The sequence below is a fragment of the Pseudophryne corroboree genome, chromosome 12, assembly GCF_028390025.1.
Source record: "Pseudophryne corroboree isolate aPseCor3 chromosome 12, aPseCor3.hap2, whole genome shotgun sequence".
NCBI lineage: Eukaryota > Metazoa > Chordata > Amphibia > Anura > Myobatrachidae > Pseudophryne > Pseudophryne corroboree.
The window spans coordinates 3113443-3132180 of NC_086455.1; the positions used below are offsets into that span (position 1 = coordinate 3113443).

An 18738-nucleotide genomic window follows, 5' to 3' on the forward strand; every position below is an offset into this window, starting at 1 on the left:
ATACTCCACCTGCTACAGACTACAGTACCAGCATCCCTCCCAGAGCATCAGTGTCTCCCATGTGTATACAGTGCCACGCTCCATGTGTGATACTCCACCTGCTACAGACTACAGTACCAGCATCCCTCCCAGAGCATCAGTGTCTCCCATGTGTATACAGTGCCACGCTCCATGTGCGACACTCCACCTGCTACATACTACAGTACCAGCTTCCCTCCTATGTGTATTATTGATTTATGGAATCGTTTATTAATATAACATATATGGTTATTAATATATGGATATAATAAGAATTTACTCACCGGTAATTCTATTTCTCGTAGTCCGTAGTGGATGCTGGGAACTCCGTAAGGACCATGGGGAATAGCGGGCTCCGAAGGAGGCTGGGCACTCTAGAAAGATTTCAGACTACCTGGTGTGCACTGGCTCCTCCCACTATGACCCTCCTCCAAGCCTCAGTTAGGATACTGTGCCCGGACGAGCGTACACAATAAGGAAGGATTTTGAATCCCGGGTAAGACTCATACCAGCCACACCAATCACACCGTACAACTCGTGATATGAAACCCAGTTAACAGTATGAAACAACTGAGCCTCTCAACAGATGGCTCAACAATAACCCGATTTAGTTAACAATAACTATGTACAAGTATTGCAGACAATCCGCACTTGGGATGGGCGCCCAGCATCCACTACGGACTACGAGAAATAGAATTACCGGTGAGTAAATTCTTATTTTCTCTGACGTCCTAGTGGATGCTGGGAACTCCGTAAGGACCATGGGGATTTATACCAAAACTCCCAAACGGGCGGGAGAGTGCGGATGACTCTGCAACACCGAATGAGAGAACTCCAGGTCCTCCTCAGCCAGGGTATCAAATTTATAGAATTTTGCAAACGTGTTTGCCCCTGACCAAGTAGCAGCTCGGCAAAGTTGTAAAGCCGAGACCCCTCGGGCAGCCGCCAAAGATGAGCCCACCTTCCTTGTGGAATGGGCATTGACAGATTTTGGCTGTGGCAGGCCTGCCACAGAATGTGCAAGTTGAATTGTACTACAAATCCAACGAGCAATAGTCTGCTTAGAAGCAGGAGCACCCAGCTTGTTGGGTGCATATAGGATAAACAGCGAGTCAGATTTTCTGACTCCAGCCGTCCTGGAAACATATATTTTCAGGGCCCTGACCACGTCTAACAACTTGGAGTCCTCTAAGTCCCTAGTGGCCGCAGGCACCACAATAGGCTGGTTCAAATGAAACGCTGACACCACCTTAGGGAGAAACTGGGGACGAGTCCTCAATTCTGCCCTATCCATATGGAAAATCAGATAAGGGCTTTTACATGACAAAGCCGCCAAATCTGACACTCGCCTGGCAGAAGCCAAGGCCAATAACATGACCACCTTCCACGTGAGATATTTCAGATCCACGGTTTTTAGTGGTTCAAACCAATGTGATTTTAAGAAACTCAACACCACGTTGAGATCCCAAGGTGCCACAGGAGGCACATATGGGGGCTGAATATGCAGCACTCCCTTTACAAATGTCTGAACTTCAGGTACTGAAGCTAGTTCTTTCTGAAAGAAAATCGATAGAGCCGAGATCTGTACCTTAATGGAACCCAGTTTTAGGCCCATATTCACTCCTGCTTGCAGGAAATGCAGAAATCGACCTAGTTGAAATTCCTCAGTTGGGGCCTTTTCGGCCTCACACCATGCAACATATTTCCGCCATATGCGGTGATAATGATTTGCTGTAACCTCTTTCCTGGCTTTAATAAGCGTAGGAATGACTTCCTCCGGAATGCCCTTTTCTTTCAGGATCCAGCGTTCAACCGCCATGCCGTCAAACGCAGCCGCGGTAAGTCTTGGAACAGACAGGGCCCCTGCTGTAGCAGGTCTTGTCTTAGCGGCAGAGGCCACGGGTCCTCTGAGATCATCTCTTGAAGTTCCGGGTACCATGTTCTTCTTGGCCAATCCGGAACCACGAGAATTGTGTTTACTCCTCGCTTTCTTATTATTCTCAATACCTTTGGTATGAGAGGCAGCGGAGGGAACACATAAACTGACTGGTACACCCACGGTGTCACCAGAGCGTCCACAGCTATCGCTTGAGGGTCTCTTGACCTGGCGCAATACCTCCCTAGTTTTTTGTTTAGGCGGGACGCCATCATGTCCACTTGTGGACGACCCCACTGATGTACAATCATTTGGAAGACTTCTGGATGAAGTCCCCACTCTCCCGGGTGGAGGTCGTGTCTGCTGAGGAAGTCTGCTTCCCAGTTGTCCACTCCCGGAATGAACACTGCTGACAGTGCTAACACATGATTTTCCGCCCATCGGAGAATTCTTGTGGCTTCTGTCATTGCCATCCTGCTTCTTGTGCCGCCCTGTCGATTCACATGGGCGACTGCCGTGATGTTGTCTGACTGGATCAGCACTGGCTGGTGTAGGAGCAGGGATTTTGCTTGACTTAGGGCATTGTAAATGGCCCTCAGTTCCAGAATATTTATGTGTAGGGAAGTCTCCTGACTCGACCATAGTCCTTGGAAGTTTCTTCCCTTTGTGACTGCCCCCCAGCCTCGCAGGCTGGCATCCGTGGTCACCAGGACCCAGTCCTGTATTCCGAACCTGCGGCCCTCTAGAAGATGAGCACTCTGCAGCCACCACAGAAGAGACACCCTGGTTCTTGCAGACAGGGTTATCAAGCGATGCATCTGAAGATGCGATCCGGACCACTTGTCCAACAGGTCCCACTGAAAGATTCTGGCATGGAACCTGCCGAATGGAATTGCTTCGTAAGAAGCTACCATCTTTCCCAGGACCCGCGTGCAGCGATGCACCGATACCTGTTTTGGTTTCAGGAGGTCTCTGACTAGAGAAGACAACTCCCTGGCTTTCTCCTCCGGGAGAAACACTTTTTTCTGGACTGTGTCCAGGATCATACCCAGGAACAGTAGACGTGTCGTCGGTACCAGCTGTGACTTTGGGATATTCAGAATCCAGCCGTGCTGGTGCAGCACCTCCTGAGATAGTGCTACTCCCACTAACAACTGTTCCTTGGATCGTGCCTTTATTAGGAGATCGTCCAAGTATGGGATAATTAAAACTCCCTTTTTCCGAAGGAGTATCATCATTTCCGCCATAACCTTGGTAAATACCCTTGGTGCCGTGGAGAGTCCAAACGGCAGCGTCTGGAATTGGTAATGGCAATCCTGTACCACAAATCTGAGGTACTCCTGGTGAGGATGGTAAATGGGGACATGCAGGTAAGCATCCTTGATGTCCAGGGAAACCATGTAATCCCCCTCGTCTAGACTTGCAATAACCGCCCTGAGCGATTCCATCTTGAACTTGAATTTTTTTATGTACATGTTCAAGGACTTCAAATTTAAAATGGGTCTCACCGAACCGTCCGGCTTCGGTACCACAAATAGTGTGGAATAGTAACCCCGGCCTTGTTGAAGTAGGGGTACCTTGATTATCACCTGCTGGGAATACAGCTTGTGAATTGCCGCTAGCACCGCCTCCCTGTCTGAGGGAGCAATCGGCAAGGCAGATTTTAGGAACCGGTGGGGTGGAGCCGCCTCGAATTCCAGCTTGTACCCCTGAGATACTATTTGAAGGATCCAGGGATCCACCTGTGAGCGAGCCCACTGATCGCTGAAATTTCTGAGGCGGGCCCCCACCGTACCTGGCTCCACCTGTGGAGCCCCACCGTCATGCGGCGGACTTGGAAGAGGAAGCGGGGGAGGACTTTTGTTCCTGGGAACCTGCTGTCTGTTGCAGCCTTTTTCCCCTACCTCTGCATCTAGACAGAAAAGACCCTCCTTTTCCACGCTTGCTTTTCTGGGTCCGAAAGGACTGAACCTGATAAAATGGCGCCTTCTTAGGCTGTGAGGGAACATGGGGTAAAAATGCTGACTTCCCAGACGTTGCTGTGGAAACTAGGTCGGAGAGACCATCCCCAAATAATTCCTCCCCTTTATAAGGCAAAACTTCCATGTGCCTCTTGGAATCTGCATCTCCCGTCCACTGACGAGTCCATAAGCATCTCCTAGCAGAGATAGACAATGCACTTACTTTAGATGCCAGCCGGCAGATCTCCCTCTGTGCATCTCTCATATATAAGACTGAATCTTTTATATGGTCAATCGTTAGCAGAATAGTGTCTCTGTCTAGTGTGTCAATATTTTCTGACAGGGAATCTGACCATGCAGCGGCAGCACTGCACATCCAAGCTGACGCAATAGCTGGTCTAAGTATAATGCCTGAGTGTGTGTATACAGACTTCAGGATCGCCTCCTGCTTTCTATCAGCAGGCTCCTTAAGGGCGGCCGTATCCTGAGAGGGTAGTGCCACCTTTTTTGACAAACGTGTGAGCGCTTTATCCACCCTAGGTGGTGTTTCCCAACGTGACCTATCCTCTGGCGGGAAAGGGAACGCCATTAGTACCTTCTTAGGAATTACTAATTTTTTATCAGGGAAAAGCCACGCTTCTTCACACACTTCATTTAGTTCATCTGATGGGGGAAAAACTACGGGTAGTTTTTTCTCCCCAAACATAATACCCTTTTTTGTGGTACCTGGATGTAAATCAGAAATGTTTAACACCTCTTTCATTGCCTCAATCATGCAGTGAATGGCCCTGACAGGCATTAGGTTTGACTCATCGTCGTCGACACTGTTATCAGTATCCGTGTCGACATCCGGGTCTGCAAACTGAGGTAGCGGGCGTTTTAGAGCCCCTGACGACCCCTGAGGCACCTGGACAGGCACGAGCTGAGATCCCGGCTGTCCCACATTTGGCATGTCGTCAAATTTCTTATGTAAAGAATCTATACGTGCACTCATTTCTTTCCATAAGTTCATCCACTCGGGTGTCTGCCCCGCAGGGGGTGACGTCCCTTCAAAATGCATCTGCTCCGCCTCCACCTCATTATCCTCATCAAACATGTCGACACAGCCGTACCGACACACCCCATACACACAGGGAATGCTCAACAGAGGACAGGACCCACAAAAAGCCCTTTGGGGGGACAGAGTGAGAGTATGCCAGCACACACCAGAGCGCTATATATATACAGGGACTAACTGAGTTATGTCCCTAATAGCTGCTTTTCATATAATATATGTATATATACTGCCAAATTTAATGCCCCCCCCTCTCTTTTCCCTCTTACTGTTACTGTATATTGCAGGGAAGAGCCAGGGAGCTTCCTTCCAGCCGAGCTGTGAGGGAAAAATGGCGCCAGTGTGCTGAGGAGATAGGCTCCGCCCCTTTTTCGCTGCCTATTCTCCCGCTTTTTATGGAATTCTGGCAGGGGTATTTACCTCATATATAGCCTCTGGGGCTATATATTGAGGTATTTTAGCCAGCCAAGGTGTTATTATTGCTGCCTCAGGGCGCCCCCCCCCAGCACCCTGCACCCTCAGTGACCGGAGTGTGAAGTGTGAGAGGAGCAATGGCGCACAGCTGCAGTGCTGTGCGCTACCTTGGTGAAGACAGAGTCTTCATGCCGCCGATTTTCCGGACCATCTTCTTGCTTCTGGCTCTGTAAGGGGGACGGCGGCGCGGCTCCGGGACCGAACACCAAGGACTGGGCCTGCGGTCGATCCCTCTGGAGCTAATGGTGTCCAGTAGCCTAAGAAGCCCAATCCGGCTGCAAACAGGCGAGTTCGCTTCTTCTCCCCTTAGTCCCTCGCTGCAGTGAGCCTGTTGCCAGCAGGTCTCACTGAAAATAAAAAACCTAAGTCTATTCTTTCTAAGAGCTCAGGAGAGCCCCTAGTGTGCATCCAACCTCGGCCGGGCACGAATTCTAACTGAGGCTTGGAGGAGGGTCATAGTGGGAGGAGCCAGTGCACACCAGGTAGTCTGAAATCTTTCTAGAGTGCCCAGCCTCCTTCGGAGCCCGCTATTCCCCATGGTCCTTACGGAGTTCCCAGCATCCACTAGGACGTCAGAGAAATTTTAATTAATTAGCGTTTCACATATCAGCAAATATATTATGTCAGGCTTACAAACTAATTGGCTGATAAATATATAAATTTAGCACAGCTACAATCATGTTCCCTGACATATGGGGGGATGCCCTGCACAGGGCTAGCCTGCCCCGCATGTCCGTGCCGCCAGACGTTCGTCCACAGACGTACAGGTCCTGCCGACGCAACCGCTCTAACAAGTAAACAGCTAGGGCACCCGTGGAATCTCCGTTAAAGATCTATGAAAAAGACTCATTCAGACTGCTCGGCTAATCCTGTCTAAAGTCACCGATAACAAACCGCAAGCCACAATTCCGGATTCACAAAACCCAGTCCCCGTGACAATACCTTTGCACTTCAGGAGTAGCTCCCGACCAGCGCAGCTTTAGCAAGCTGGCTGGGAGCTACTCCTCTCTCCCCGGCCCGAAGCGGCTGCATATGACGTCACGCAGCTGCTGCGGCCCGCCCCCCGTTTGGTCCGGCCACGCCTGCGTTGGCCGAACCGCGCCTACGAAATGGTGTCCAAACGCCGCCCGTTTCGCCCCCTCCCGCCCATCGATTGCCTCTGCCTGTCAATCAGGCAGAGGCGATTGCTATGCTGCTACGGCCTTTAGCCGTCCGGCATGCACAGGCGCATTATAGCACATGCGCAGCAGGGACCCGTTTGCTCTGCTGCGTTAAAACGCAGCGAACGGGTTGGAATGACCCCCTATGCCTTTCCGCCCAATGAATTTTGAGTGACACCCCAGCAATTTTGTGGGAATTGAGAGTGCAGGACATACATAGATGTATTTTTATATTTAAGCAGAGTGACATAGTACACAGGCAGGTGCACACGTCAGGCACCAAGTATACTGATAGACCAAGTCCACCCCTATTTTCTCTATATCTGTGTATGTGTTGTACACCTGAAGGTGCCGGTTCCTGCATTGCTGGCTACATATTAGAATGGGCTCTACTTAAAGGTAAGGCCTGGATAAATGTATATAATGTGTCATTAGGGAGGTTAGGGACCCATCTAATGAAGTTCACCTTAACACGGTGGATGGGACACAGTTATGGCCAAATTTGTGTTAAAGACTTCACTTATATTAAGCTTACCATAGCATTATTATTTTATTTATTAAGAGTATCTTATATGGCGCAGCATATTCCGTTGCGCTTTACAATTAGAAGAACAGTAATAGAACAAAACTGGGTAAAAACAGACAGACAGAGGTAGGAAGGCCCTGCTTGCAAGCTTACAATCTATAGGGAAATAGGCATAGATACACAAGGATAGATGCTACCTATTGCATAATGGTCCACCAGATTGCTAGGTTCTTAATGGGTTGTATGATGATACCCCACAAAGTTATCCAAGTGTCAGGAGGGTGTGAGACTAAAGAAAGACAAGATATGTGATGGTATGAATACTCTGCAGAGGATGTAATTAGATAGGGAAGCACTGAAGGTTAAGTGGGTGGGTCTGGAATTTGATAGGCTTGTCTGAAGAGGTGAGTTTTCAGGGAACATTTAAAGGTTTGGAGACTAGAGGCGAGTCTTACTGTGCGTGGGAGGGCATTCCACAGAGTGGGTGAAGCCCGGATAAAGTCCTGTAATTTTGAGTGTGAACAAGTAATACATGTGGATGAGAGACGTAGATCTTGTGCAGAGCGGAGAGGTCTGGTAGGGAGATATTTTGAGATGAGTGAAGAGATGTATGTTGGTGCAGTTTGGTTAATAGCCTTGTATGCGAGTAAAAGTATTTTATATTTAATACGGTAGAATACCGGTAACCAATGGAGGGACTGACAGAGCGGATCTGCAGACGATGAACGTCTGGCAAGGAAGATTAGCCTCGCAGCTGCATTCAAAATGGATTGTAGTGGTGAGAGCCTATGTTTGGGAAGACCGGTCAGGAGACTATTACAATAATCAATGCGGGAGATAATGAGAGCATGGATTAGAGTTTTTGCTGTGTCTTGTAAGGTATGGTCGTATTTTGGATATGTTTCTTAGATGTATGTAACATGATCTTGAGACAGATTGAATGTGGGTAACAAAGGACAGTTCAATTGATAAAGTCAAATATTACCTTTGAACATAAGCTATATACTTATTATGGACTAAGTACACAATTGGCGCACGGAGTACCGTAAGGGTACGCACTTAGTGTAGCAGACGCTAGGCCGTGGGCGCGACGCACGAGCGGCACGTACGCTCACGGGCTTAGTATCGAGCACGCTATAGGTGGCCCGAGTACCGTAATGCTACGCTATTGGCGTAGCGGACGCTGTGCCGTGAGAGTGGGACACGAGCGGCGCTGACGCTCACTGAATGATACACAGTAAACCTTATAACAACACACTGTAAGGGTATGCTTATACTGTAAACCTTAGTACTGTAATACTACAATGATGTAACGCTTATTGACCTTGATAATATGAAAGCTGTTTGAGCGATTGAGACGCCCAGAAACCCTTGGTAGTAAATGGTGAAATACACAAGACCTGGTATGGATTTAAACGACCACTCAGGCTCTAACACCTTCGTGGAAGATTCTTTTAGTATAAAAAAAGGGTAAACAATACAGCTTATACACTACAGAACTAACATAAAAATCTAAACAGTATAACAAGGAATAATATGAACAATAGCAAACGATCGTAAACATGAGCAAACAGAAAGAGAATAAATGGCAAACACAAAGGACAACAAAATGGCTACAGAGAACTTACACACGTGGGAATGATTCGCAAGCGCGTCCTGGAACCAGCCCTCAGCCTTCAATGTGAAAACCTTGCATCAGGTTAATTCAGGGCACCTATGAATTATACAGGTTCTATGGTTGGCAGACTGCAAGCCTGCATTTCCCCTGGTTTTAGTCAGCCACAAAACCTGTGTAGTTCACAAGTGTCCGGAATTAAGGGATAATATAGCAAGTCTACTTATAAGCCATGTCCATTGTAAAGGGTCCTACACATTTGGCGATCTGCCGCCGAGCTGCCTGACGGCGGATACAGCCGACGGGCGACAGTGAAGTTTCTTCACTCCCCCCCCCCGTCACCATAGAAGTGCAGACAAATATGGACGAGATTGTCCATATTGGCCTGCATGCACAGCCGACGGGGCACCAGCGTTGAAGGAGCACGGGGCCGTACATTATTCGTCGCTGGTGCCTCCACACTGAAAGATATGAACGGTATCATTAATGAACGAGATCATTCATATCGTGCAGTCAAATTGCCCAGTGTGTAGGGCCCATAAGAGTTTATCAAAGTGATTCTGACTAATCAGTATTCTTAGTGCGGAGCGTGCGTCGTCATTTTTCTTTTTCCTGTGTGGGACTAGAAGCCTCAGCATGGCAGCACCTGTTATGTATAAGAATAGGGGGAGCTGTCCAATTTCCCCACTCCTCCTTACTACTCAGTAACAATCCCACCATGTAATTTCTAGAATATTACTACCACGCACCTTTGCCATTCCCGGACGGGTCTCCCAAGGTACTGATCATGATCTCCCCGCAGGCCAGGCAGTGAGAGTTGTGCATATTTGCCAGGCCGCACTTCTTCTGGATATCCTCAGCTTCCACCACCTGGAGAACGGATGGCAGCTGCGTCACATACTGCCCAGGAACACGTATCTAACCAGACACAGAGACTCGGCAAAGCGGGAATCTCCGGTTTAGCGTAATACCCACCTTGTGGATGCGAGGGGCCAGCGAGTCGGTACCCACATCAACCACGTAGACCCGGGAAGAATTGAGACATGGCAGGATCAGCCGGTCCCTAACTTGGGTGTGGTCCCCGAAGCAGCTGCTGCAGGTGTTCCAGCCCGAGTGGTGGAGCTCGTCGTTTGCGTTGGGCATCGACAGACGGTGAATAACCTGGAACGGGATTTATTGGATTCAGTTTTACCACCTTTACCGGCAAGCTCATGTTCTACATTCATGTAAGGGCAGGCGTGTGCAGTCGCTGCTCTAGAACCATTTCCCATTGCTGGAATATTGTATACAGTGCAGGACGTGTCAGGCAGCGAGCTATATATCATGATATCCATGACGTGGCTTACCTGGGAGTACTGTGGCGATGAAGGGTCCACGTTCACAGTGGCCAAGTAGTCAGGTTTACAGTTACCGCTGTTGCGATAGATACAGGGAACATAAATGATTTTCTCACGGGGACCTGGGCATCAGAGACAGACCCATAAGGAAACAGAAAATTCTCAGAGAGCCAGCCCCCACGCAGGCCACATATAAACCCATGATAATAGAGGAAAAGGCGGCTCATTTACAGGGCATTAGAACGCCATATTCCCCCCCCCCCCCCCCCCCGCCCCCTCCCCGCCCGACATTACAGGGCTCCTTGTTCCCTATCTAATTTTTGTACCCGGGTACCCTAAACATGTGTGTAGAGTGGCACAACATTGTAACCACACGTTCACCCATTATGCGCAGCACATGAAATACTACGCCACTAGCCATGCAGTACAGCCGCCATGACTGACGCACCAAGCTGAGGGGAGCCGCGGTCCCGGAATATTCTAGTTACTGACACTACGCCTCCCGCCACTCTACTGCGGTAATGTAAGCGAGCCCCCGCAGCTGCAATTACTGCGCTGACGTTACCTTTCATGGCATCCAGAGGAGTCTTGTAGCCAGGGCCACATGATGATGATGATGAACACGTCGCTGTGGAGAAGGAGACCGTAAATATTAGTTGGTCCCAGGGCTGAGGTAAACAGGCAACACAACCGTAAGCAGCGGGGTATTTATACAACAGCATATTCCCTGGTTTACACGTCGGCGTGATAGTGAGGCGCGCACAGGCCGGGGGTGTCATTACCTGGTTACCTGTATCAGGGGCCCCATTTATCACTAAATATCTGCGGCAAATTCCCCAAAAACTCCCCTTTTGGGGGAGTCGCAAATATTAGTATGACACGGGAACCTCAGATATCTGCTGCCATCCCACCGGATTACACGTCTAAAGATGGCGTTAGCCTGTTGTAGCCTACAGATCACCGCACATGTATGGTTCATGGCCCACAAGTGTAGGAGTTTCCGCTAACACCGCACGCAAATCGCCGGGGCTCCTTTCAGAGCCCTTCATACATGCCGGCGCTGCGATCGCTAATATTGCGGTAGCATCTAGTTTCCCTTCGTGGAGAGGACCTTTCCCATAATCCCCTGGGTCCATGTCACAATCTATTTGGAACAGTAAAGTGTGGCGAGCGAAGTGTCAAAGTCAAAAAATATTACATAGAGAGACCATATAAACTGCACACATATAAGTCGCTATACTTGCAAATATGCGCAGCGAGCACAGCAATATATGGAAACACACGCATTTGCTCGGACATGGCACTGAGATGGATTCGGCACTTGTTTCATACAGTACATGGTTATAATAATGAACAGCACCAGACATCATGGAGATTTAGAATTGGCTAATGAATTAATGTCATGGATGTGTATCATTCGAACCGAACCAGATAAACACATCATGTTTGGTATTGAAGCAAGCAGAATGAGGTGTGGGTTAGTTTGAGGCCTGTTGTGTTGTTGTGGGACATTGCAGCGGATAGATATGATTATATGTATAAAAGCTAAGATCACATTGTTAGAACAATGGATGCTCAAGACAACCTTTTACTAAGTTTTCAGGGCTGAACCTGATTAGCATATACAAAGGAGAAAGAAAGACCCCTCCCCCAGGTACTGGTCAAACAGGAAGGTAGTGGTCAGGTGTGGCCTCAGAGAACAGATGTAATGTAGCTACACTCACAGACACACACACAGCTACCTGGCACCCAGCAGCATGGCGGCTAAATCCCCAGGACATCTTCCAAACTAAAGGCTAAGTATTGAATTTCACATGGCTAGATAAGGAAACAGACAGATTGCTTTCTGGTTTAAATAGGATATTGTAACTTGGTTGTGTGATTGTTGGGTGTTTGTGGATACTCTGTGAAGTCTGTGATAAATTGGAACAGTATACAATCTGTAGCATAGTATTTGTGGTATTTGTTTGCCTATGGAGATTTAAAATAGATTGTGCTGGTTAGTTATAATATATATCCTGTTAATCATAAATACCACCATGCAGTTACGTTTGTGTTAATTACATTGTGATCTGGTCTTGTGATGAATATGCTCTGGTTATTGAGATACTGAAGTTGTTTGGGATGTGAAATTATGAGATGGTTCTAGGAAGTTGGATTACATTGTGAAAGGTGATTTAGATGGTTTGGAATTGTAAAATCAGAACATATGCATTGTTTTGAGGCTTGGACATTTTGGAATAAAGTGCCATGTGTTTGGACCTGCAAATCTAAAATGGCTGCTGCTGGATGTCTTCCCCTCCCCCTTTCAGCCATGTGGTGTGGTCTTTGGAATCAAGTGGAGGTTTCTCAAAATGGAGTCTAGCTTCCATCCCATGCTGTATTCAGCATTGACTAACTGCGCAGCGATTGTCTCTCACATGTGTAGTTTTATCTGCAACCATGTTGTCTCTTATTTAATGTTATCATGAGCCATTTCTCTCTATCTCTCTCTTCTTCTCTTCCCCTTCCATTTTCCCATAAATAGTAATTGTATTGTATTGTATTTCTTGTGTAGTTATCTGGTTAGGTAGTCTCTGTTATATTGTAGTGTATCATTTGTACTGTGATTCTCTTTTACAAGTATATTAGATATAATACAGTTAATAGGCTTTGGACCCTAAACCAGTATCTGTGTATTTCCTATAGTGTTAAGTGTTCACTTGAGCGTCGGTGACGCACAAGCAGCTTTGTAGTTAGTCAGGTTACACAAGGTTGCACTTACACCCTGTATTCACATTAAGGTATTCTGTGTATTTCATTGTTAAAAGGTTTAGACATAAAGGTATAGCGTTGTGAGCGTCTGCGCCGCTGGTGATCTCCTCGTGGTCTCGAGCGTCTCCTACGCCATAGCGAATCATTACGATAGTCAACAGCCAATAGCGTGCCTGCCTGTGATCTCTGGGCCGTGAGCGAACGTGACGCTTGAGCGTCTCGCCTACGGCTGAGCGATCGTTACGCAACTAGTGTACCCTTACGGTACTTCTTAAGTAAACAGCGTACAGTGTTCTTAGACCTCATAAAGGGTTGTTTATACGACAAAGGAATTTAGCATTGTCAATTGGGGGACTCGTCCTGTCCTTCACATATCTCTGCTAGGTAGATCAGCAGACATTATCCCCCAGCAAGGGGTGGGAGGTTGTCTCGCAGTGCTGACGGGATAAGCGTCTGTTTCGCTTAGTAAAGGGTGCTGAGGGAATCCGGGACCGGAGGTAAGAACAGTACGCTGTTGTCTTTGAAAATCTGGTTTTTATTTCAATTTGGTGCCAACTACACGCTCAGGCCTAGAATAACTTTAGGAGTTTTGAATGATGACTTTCTTTGTGACAAGAGGCCGCATGGTCTGTCCACCATTTTGTGTGACCCTCATGGAGGTGGAAGGGGGAGGAGCAGCGGCCATTTTGGGAAGGTCAATTTTTTTTTTTTTTCTGAGCGGCTGGTTTTCAGTTGACTCAGGAAACAATCAGCCATCCACTGTCAAAAAGAAATCATCATTTAATGAGTTTTTTTTTTTTATGCATTTATTTAATCTATATCATAGTCAATCATAAGTAATAGTGATTGGTACTTATATGTAATATCTATATGCGTGTGCTTACATCAATGTATGTTATTAGATTAAATTTAGAATTGCATTTTCATCTGTGTAAGTTTCACATCTCACCTTCCTGTTTGCCATTTGCATTGATAACGTGCTGAGAAAAAAACAAGCACACAGCATAGAAGATACTGTGTGGTGTTTGGTAAGCGTTTATATAGTGAAATATCGCTTATAGTAAGGCGATACAGAAGCCACAAGACAATAGCACACATTTGTTCAGTTTCCAAAATTTAGTTTAAATACCTTACTTTACTGTAACGCCTCTGGGGAGAGCTATCAGACTACGGGAAATTATTTTTCTGATCAGAAAACTATAAGAATGATAGTGGGTTGAAAACGGTATGAGTGTATTGAATCCCGCTTTGTGGACTTTGTGATCTATGTGATAAAACGGTATTGAATTCCGCTTTGTGGACTTTGTGATCTGTGTGATCTATGTGGAACGTGATGAGCACGATCTGAGTGAAAACGTGCAACAGAGTGTGATAAAGTTTTCGTTGTATTACGCTCTGGCTGTTTTGGAGCACAGTAGGGAGACTCCAATGATCCTACCATTTATGGGCAACAAGTGTCTATAAGTGGTACGATTGGACAGCACGGTTGTATGTGTGACCAATAACGCAACGTGATATGAGGTCGTATATCCATGCGTAAATCTTGCCCTCATACGTGTTGTAGGGAGCACATGCAAGCGTGATTTGTGTAAAGAAAAAGGAAGGGAATTTTCTCAGGAAAATCTCTAGAGATAGGGCCTGCAACGGCTACACGTGTCTGCTAGAAGGCGGACCGGAGATACCCGGAGCAGAAGAAGTTCAGTGGAAGAGCTTTAAGGATTTCCAACGAAGTTCTGTGTTTGGTGCATTTTAGGAAGTTTTTCTGTGTTAAAAAGGTCCACAATGGCAGCCAAGTGCACAACACAGAGACGGTCGGAGGTCAGGATTCAGACTCCAGAGGCTTGCAGACCCCGAGGGTCTGCTCGGTTAGTAATGTGGGGGAAATATGGTCCCCACACTGAGACCTTTTGTGATGAATGGACACGAATGACTGCAGGGGATAAGGCACCATTTCCCGGGATAGGTAGTTTTGACTTAGAGGTGTTGCATAATTTAAGGCAAAGGATCAGTCTCATAAAATCCTGGAAACGAGTTAAACATGATGATTGTTTGCAGTTATGGCAACAGGAAAGTGAAATGCAAAGAAATGTAACTTACATATCTAACTTTCATCTTGAGAGGAGAGACATGGCATTGAAGAGGATTATGGTTGCAGAGAAATGGCACAATGTTGTACGATAAAAATGCACTTAGTAACTGTATTAAGAATGAAAGTGTTAAATGTAATAATGTTTATGAAAATGAAAGTGTAAAAATTACAAATGTTAACCTGTGCAAGTCGCACCCCATGTTAAACTTCCCTCAGGATTACCAACAAGAAAGTGAGCCCAGAACGATGTCGGCACCTCTTCCAGAAGCCATCCTACAAGACATCCAGGTGGACGCGACCAAATTGGTAAAGGCAATAATCAAACCCCCTAACGGAGGGTCAGGTGAGGTCGTGTCCACATGTACGTACAATGTTTTATATCACGCACAAACAAATGTACCCCATATTATAAGACCAAAACAAGGTGATGTAATTGAGTTTAGTCCTGTCAGGGTGATCACAGTCCCCAATGGGAAGACTGACGATCAGGGAACCATTCCCGTCAAGGACAGTGCAATGCGCCATCCCTGGTCCCGGACAGAATTGAGACCAATCATGTCTGATTACCCAGATCCTAGGAAAGATCTAACTGTATGATCAAAGATTCACAGAAGGCATACCAACCCCCTAGACAACGACATAATCATGGTATCCAAGGAATCAGGTAGGTACAGGGAAAGCGGTTGATGGTGATGAGCATCCAAGCGTTTGAGGAGGCATCAAATCAACCAAAACCCCAGGCCATTGGCACATGGAGGTACTTAAGGATTTGTGATCTGTGCAAAAGAGAAGGGCATTATGCCAGTAACTGCAACAGCCCACATAAAATCAGACCCCCTAGACATGAAAATGAGCAAAAGTTATGACACACCAAATTATAATCAGGGATCATATAGGAAGAATTTTGGGCCACACCCATAATATATAGTCAGGAAAGGTGATCATTAGGACTGATGGTAAGCCTGAGGTAACGGTTAATAAATTGGGAGGTCATTCCCTGAAGACACAGGAATGACCAGGTGAAACGTTGTAAATGTATCTGAAATGTTTTTTTTTCTCTCTCTCTCTCTATCCCCATCTCTGACGAGTATTGGTAAGAATTCACACATTGCATATCCACTTGGTCCTTGCAGAAGTCTACCAAACCCCAGCATGACCTCCGCCACAATGTATTTCTGGCCAGATACAGACAGTGGAGTAATGCAGGTGCTGGTGGGGAGGGACTGCTCAAGGAGACCAGTAGACACATAGATATGACAGCCTAATAAGTCTGACAATGTTTTTCTAATGCTAACAATGTTTTCTTAATGTTGACAATGTTTAAAAATGCTTTGTTTCTCTTTTCTTATTGATGGTTATTGTCGAGTTATGTAATGTATATATGCACATGAATTGTTCTCTATCTCTTTTGTTTTTTTTTTTTGTTGTCTCTCTCTTCCCACTCATGTTTCCATGGTTTAAAGATGGTATGTCACCCCTCAGTTGGACCAATGGTAATGCCAGATTTTTGCTCCTTACAGAAAGATCGCCGGTTAGGAAGGAATATTGCATCACCAGAATGTTCGTTTGGAAGACTGAGAGACAGCACCTTTGAGAGGACAGCAGAACAAGAAGAACAACAAGACGAGAGAACTTATTATCGTAATAAGTTCTCCCCCCCTCAAACTGATTTCTTATACCCCCTTTACAAATTTCTTCTTTTCTCATCCTGTAAGATGGACTTGCCCCAAGAGACTGTGATATGGATTTTCCTGTTGACCATGATGTTGACCAGAACAGTCTGTTTCGGTGAGAGTACCAGTGAGGTCGAGAAAGGATCCAGAAAGGTCCTGATGACTGAGACGGAGGTGTAAATTTCCAATAGCAACCCAATCACCAAGCAAAGGCGAGTACCGGGCACGATCTAACAACCATGTTATCTGTAAACATTTTCTTTGAAGGATTGTTAGTTCAAAAAGAAAAACTGTATCTGTAGGCTCTGTGACAATGGTTGAAGATGGATGCATAAAGAAATGCCAATCCAGTCTTAATATCCATATGGACCAGCATCCATTGAGTGACCATCACTCCTTAGTGGGTAGTGTGTTAAATAAAACAGATTGTTGGGTATGCTCTCAAGTACCTCAGGGTCATAGTAAATCAGGGCTAGTACCATTTCCTTTAACGGTAGGGGAGGTACTTGAGCTAAAGGGTGGGAGACCGGTGGACAGGAGGTTTAATATCTCCAGCCCTCCTAGTTTGAAGCTCCACCAATACCATGTGGATAGGTCCCTATTATGTTTTAACATCTCCAATCCCCGAAAGCCGGGAAATTGGAAAGTGTCATGGAGCAACCAAACCATGACCTTTTCGCATAGAGCAGATAGAATGCCTACAGATACAGAGCTTGTACGCCACATAGCCAGTAGAGGAAAATCTTTCCGGTATAGGTATACCTTAGGAAATAGGATTACGAGAGTTGGAGAAGTATCACCAGGATACTGTGCACATATCGTACAAACTGATACGTGTACTAAACAGATGGGAGAATTAGGGTTAGGAGAGTTCACACGGAAAATGTGTAACATGGTAATGACATATTCCGTCCCATATGTTCTCCCCGATGATGCATATTTCATATGCGGGAGAAAGGCGTATGAGCGGCTTGCCCCAAACTCTGAAGGATTGTGTTGTATTGGAAAAGTACTACCTGAGGTAATGAGTCTAAGGAGTGAGGAAACTGTAATTAACCTGGATTTGGTATATGACTCAATGATAGAAACCATGATGTGATGAAAATGCGATTATACGGTCCGTTTCTTTCACCTGTTTTTCTCCAAGATACAAAGACCCCCTTGGACGAGGAAGTTGATGAGACGCTATACAGACAACAGACAAGAACCAAAGATGAAGTTTTGACGACCTATGATATGGACACTTGATGAACTTTGCCATGGATCCCCAGTTTCCCTAGTATTTTAAACTCACGCTAGCCCAACATTTTTTGTAAATCCGATGGCTCTGACAAAGCTATTTGCTCATGCCCAAGGAGCAATACAGCGCAAAGAAGACGACTCTCAACAGATACCGAACACAACTTCAACAACAGATGTACATTTCCCTGACATAGAATATCATTGCATTTTTCGTAAGTGTTCTTTATCTTCATCTCTACAACCCTCAGGTAACGACACACATAGACGATAGGGAGTACAGGCACAGATATCAGCAATCACATACCTCCCCCATTCATGTATCATCAACTAAAATGTGCTCCCCCATTTTGTTACAACCACAGCCGAAATGAGCTCGGTAAAGTTTGACAGCCCATCCACAGACCCTTAGTACGGGATAAGAAGGAATTCAAATGTATACTTCGCAATACCTCGAAGCTTGATGTACAACACGTACGGCACGATGATACATGACCCCCCCAAACATGGATTCATACACACATGCTTCTGCTATCTCACTAGGTCATACCCTCTTCACACCTTCTCCTCTCTCCTCCCTTACCCAACCATGGAAATGTATTAACCCCTGACATATATTTTTCTCTTTTTGAAATGTTTTAGGAAGTGGCAGTTATTGGTGACTGCCAAAGGGTGGACTGTCAAAGTCAAAAAATATTACATAGAGAGACCATATAAACTGCACACATATAAGTCGCTATACTTGCAAATATGCGCAGCGAGCACAGCAATATATGGAAACACACGCATTTGCTCGGACATGGCACTGAGATGGATTCGGCACTTGTTTCATACAGTACATGGTTATAATAATGAACAGCACCAGACATCATGGAGATTTAGAATTGGCTAATGAATTAATGTCATGGATGTGTATCATTCGAACCGAACCAGATAAACACATCATGTTTGGTATTGAAGCA

At 46.1% G+C, this 18738-nt stretch overlaps 1 protein-coding gene across 8 annotated transcripts in view; it reads right to left on the bottom strand.

Annotated features, from left to right (window-relative positions):
* Positions 1-18738, bottom strand: part of SELENBP1 (selenium binding protein 1) — a 171267-nt gene that overhangs the window by 64692 nt on the left and 87837 nt on the right. For 7 of the 8 annotated variants that reach the window (XM_063946664.1, XM_063946663.1, XM_063946665.1 and 4 more), the window contains 4 exons: positions 10587-10649; positions 10031-10143; positions 9660-9845; positions 9434-9554 (listed from right to left, as the gene is read on the bottom strand). In XM_063946664.1, the coding sequence (XP_063802734.1) occupies positions 9434-9554; positions 9660-9845; positions 10031-10143; positions 10587-10649 (483 nt within the window). The remainder of the gene's footprint in view (positions 1-9433; positions 9555-9659; positions 9846-10030; positions 10144-10586; positions 10650-18738) is intronic. The other variant, XM_063946669.1, reaches the window with a different exon arrangement.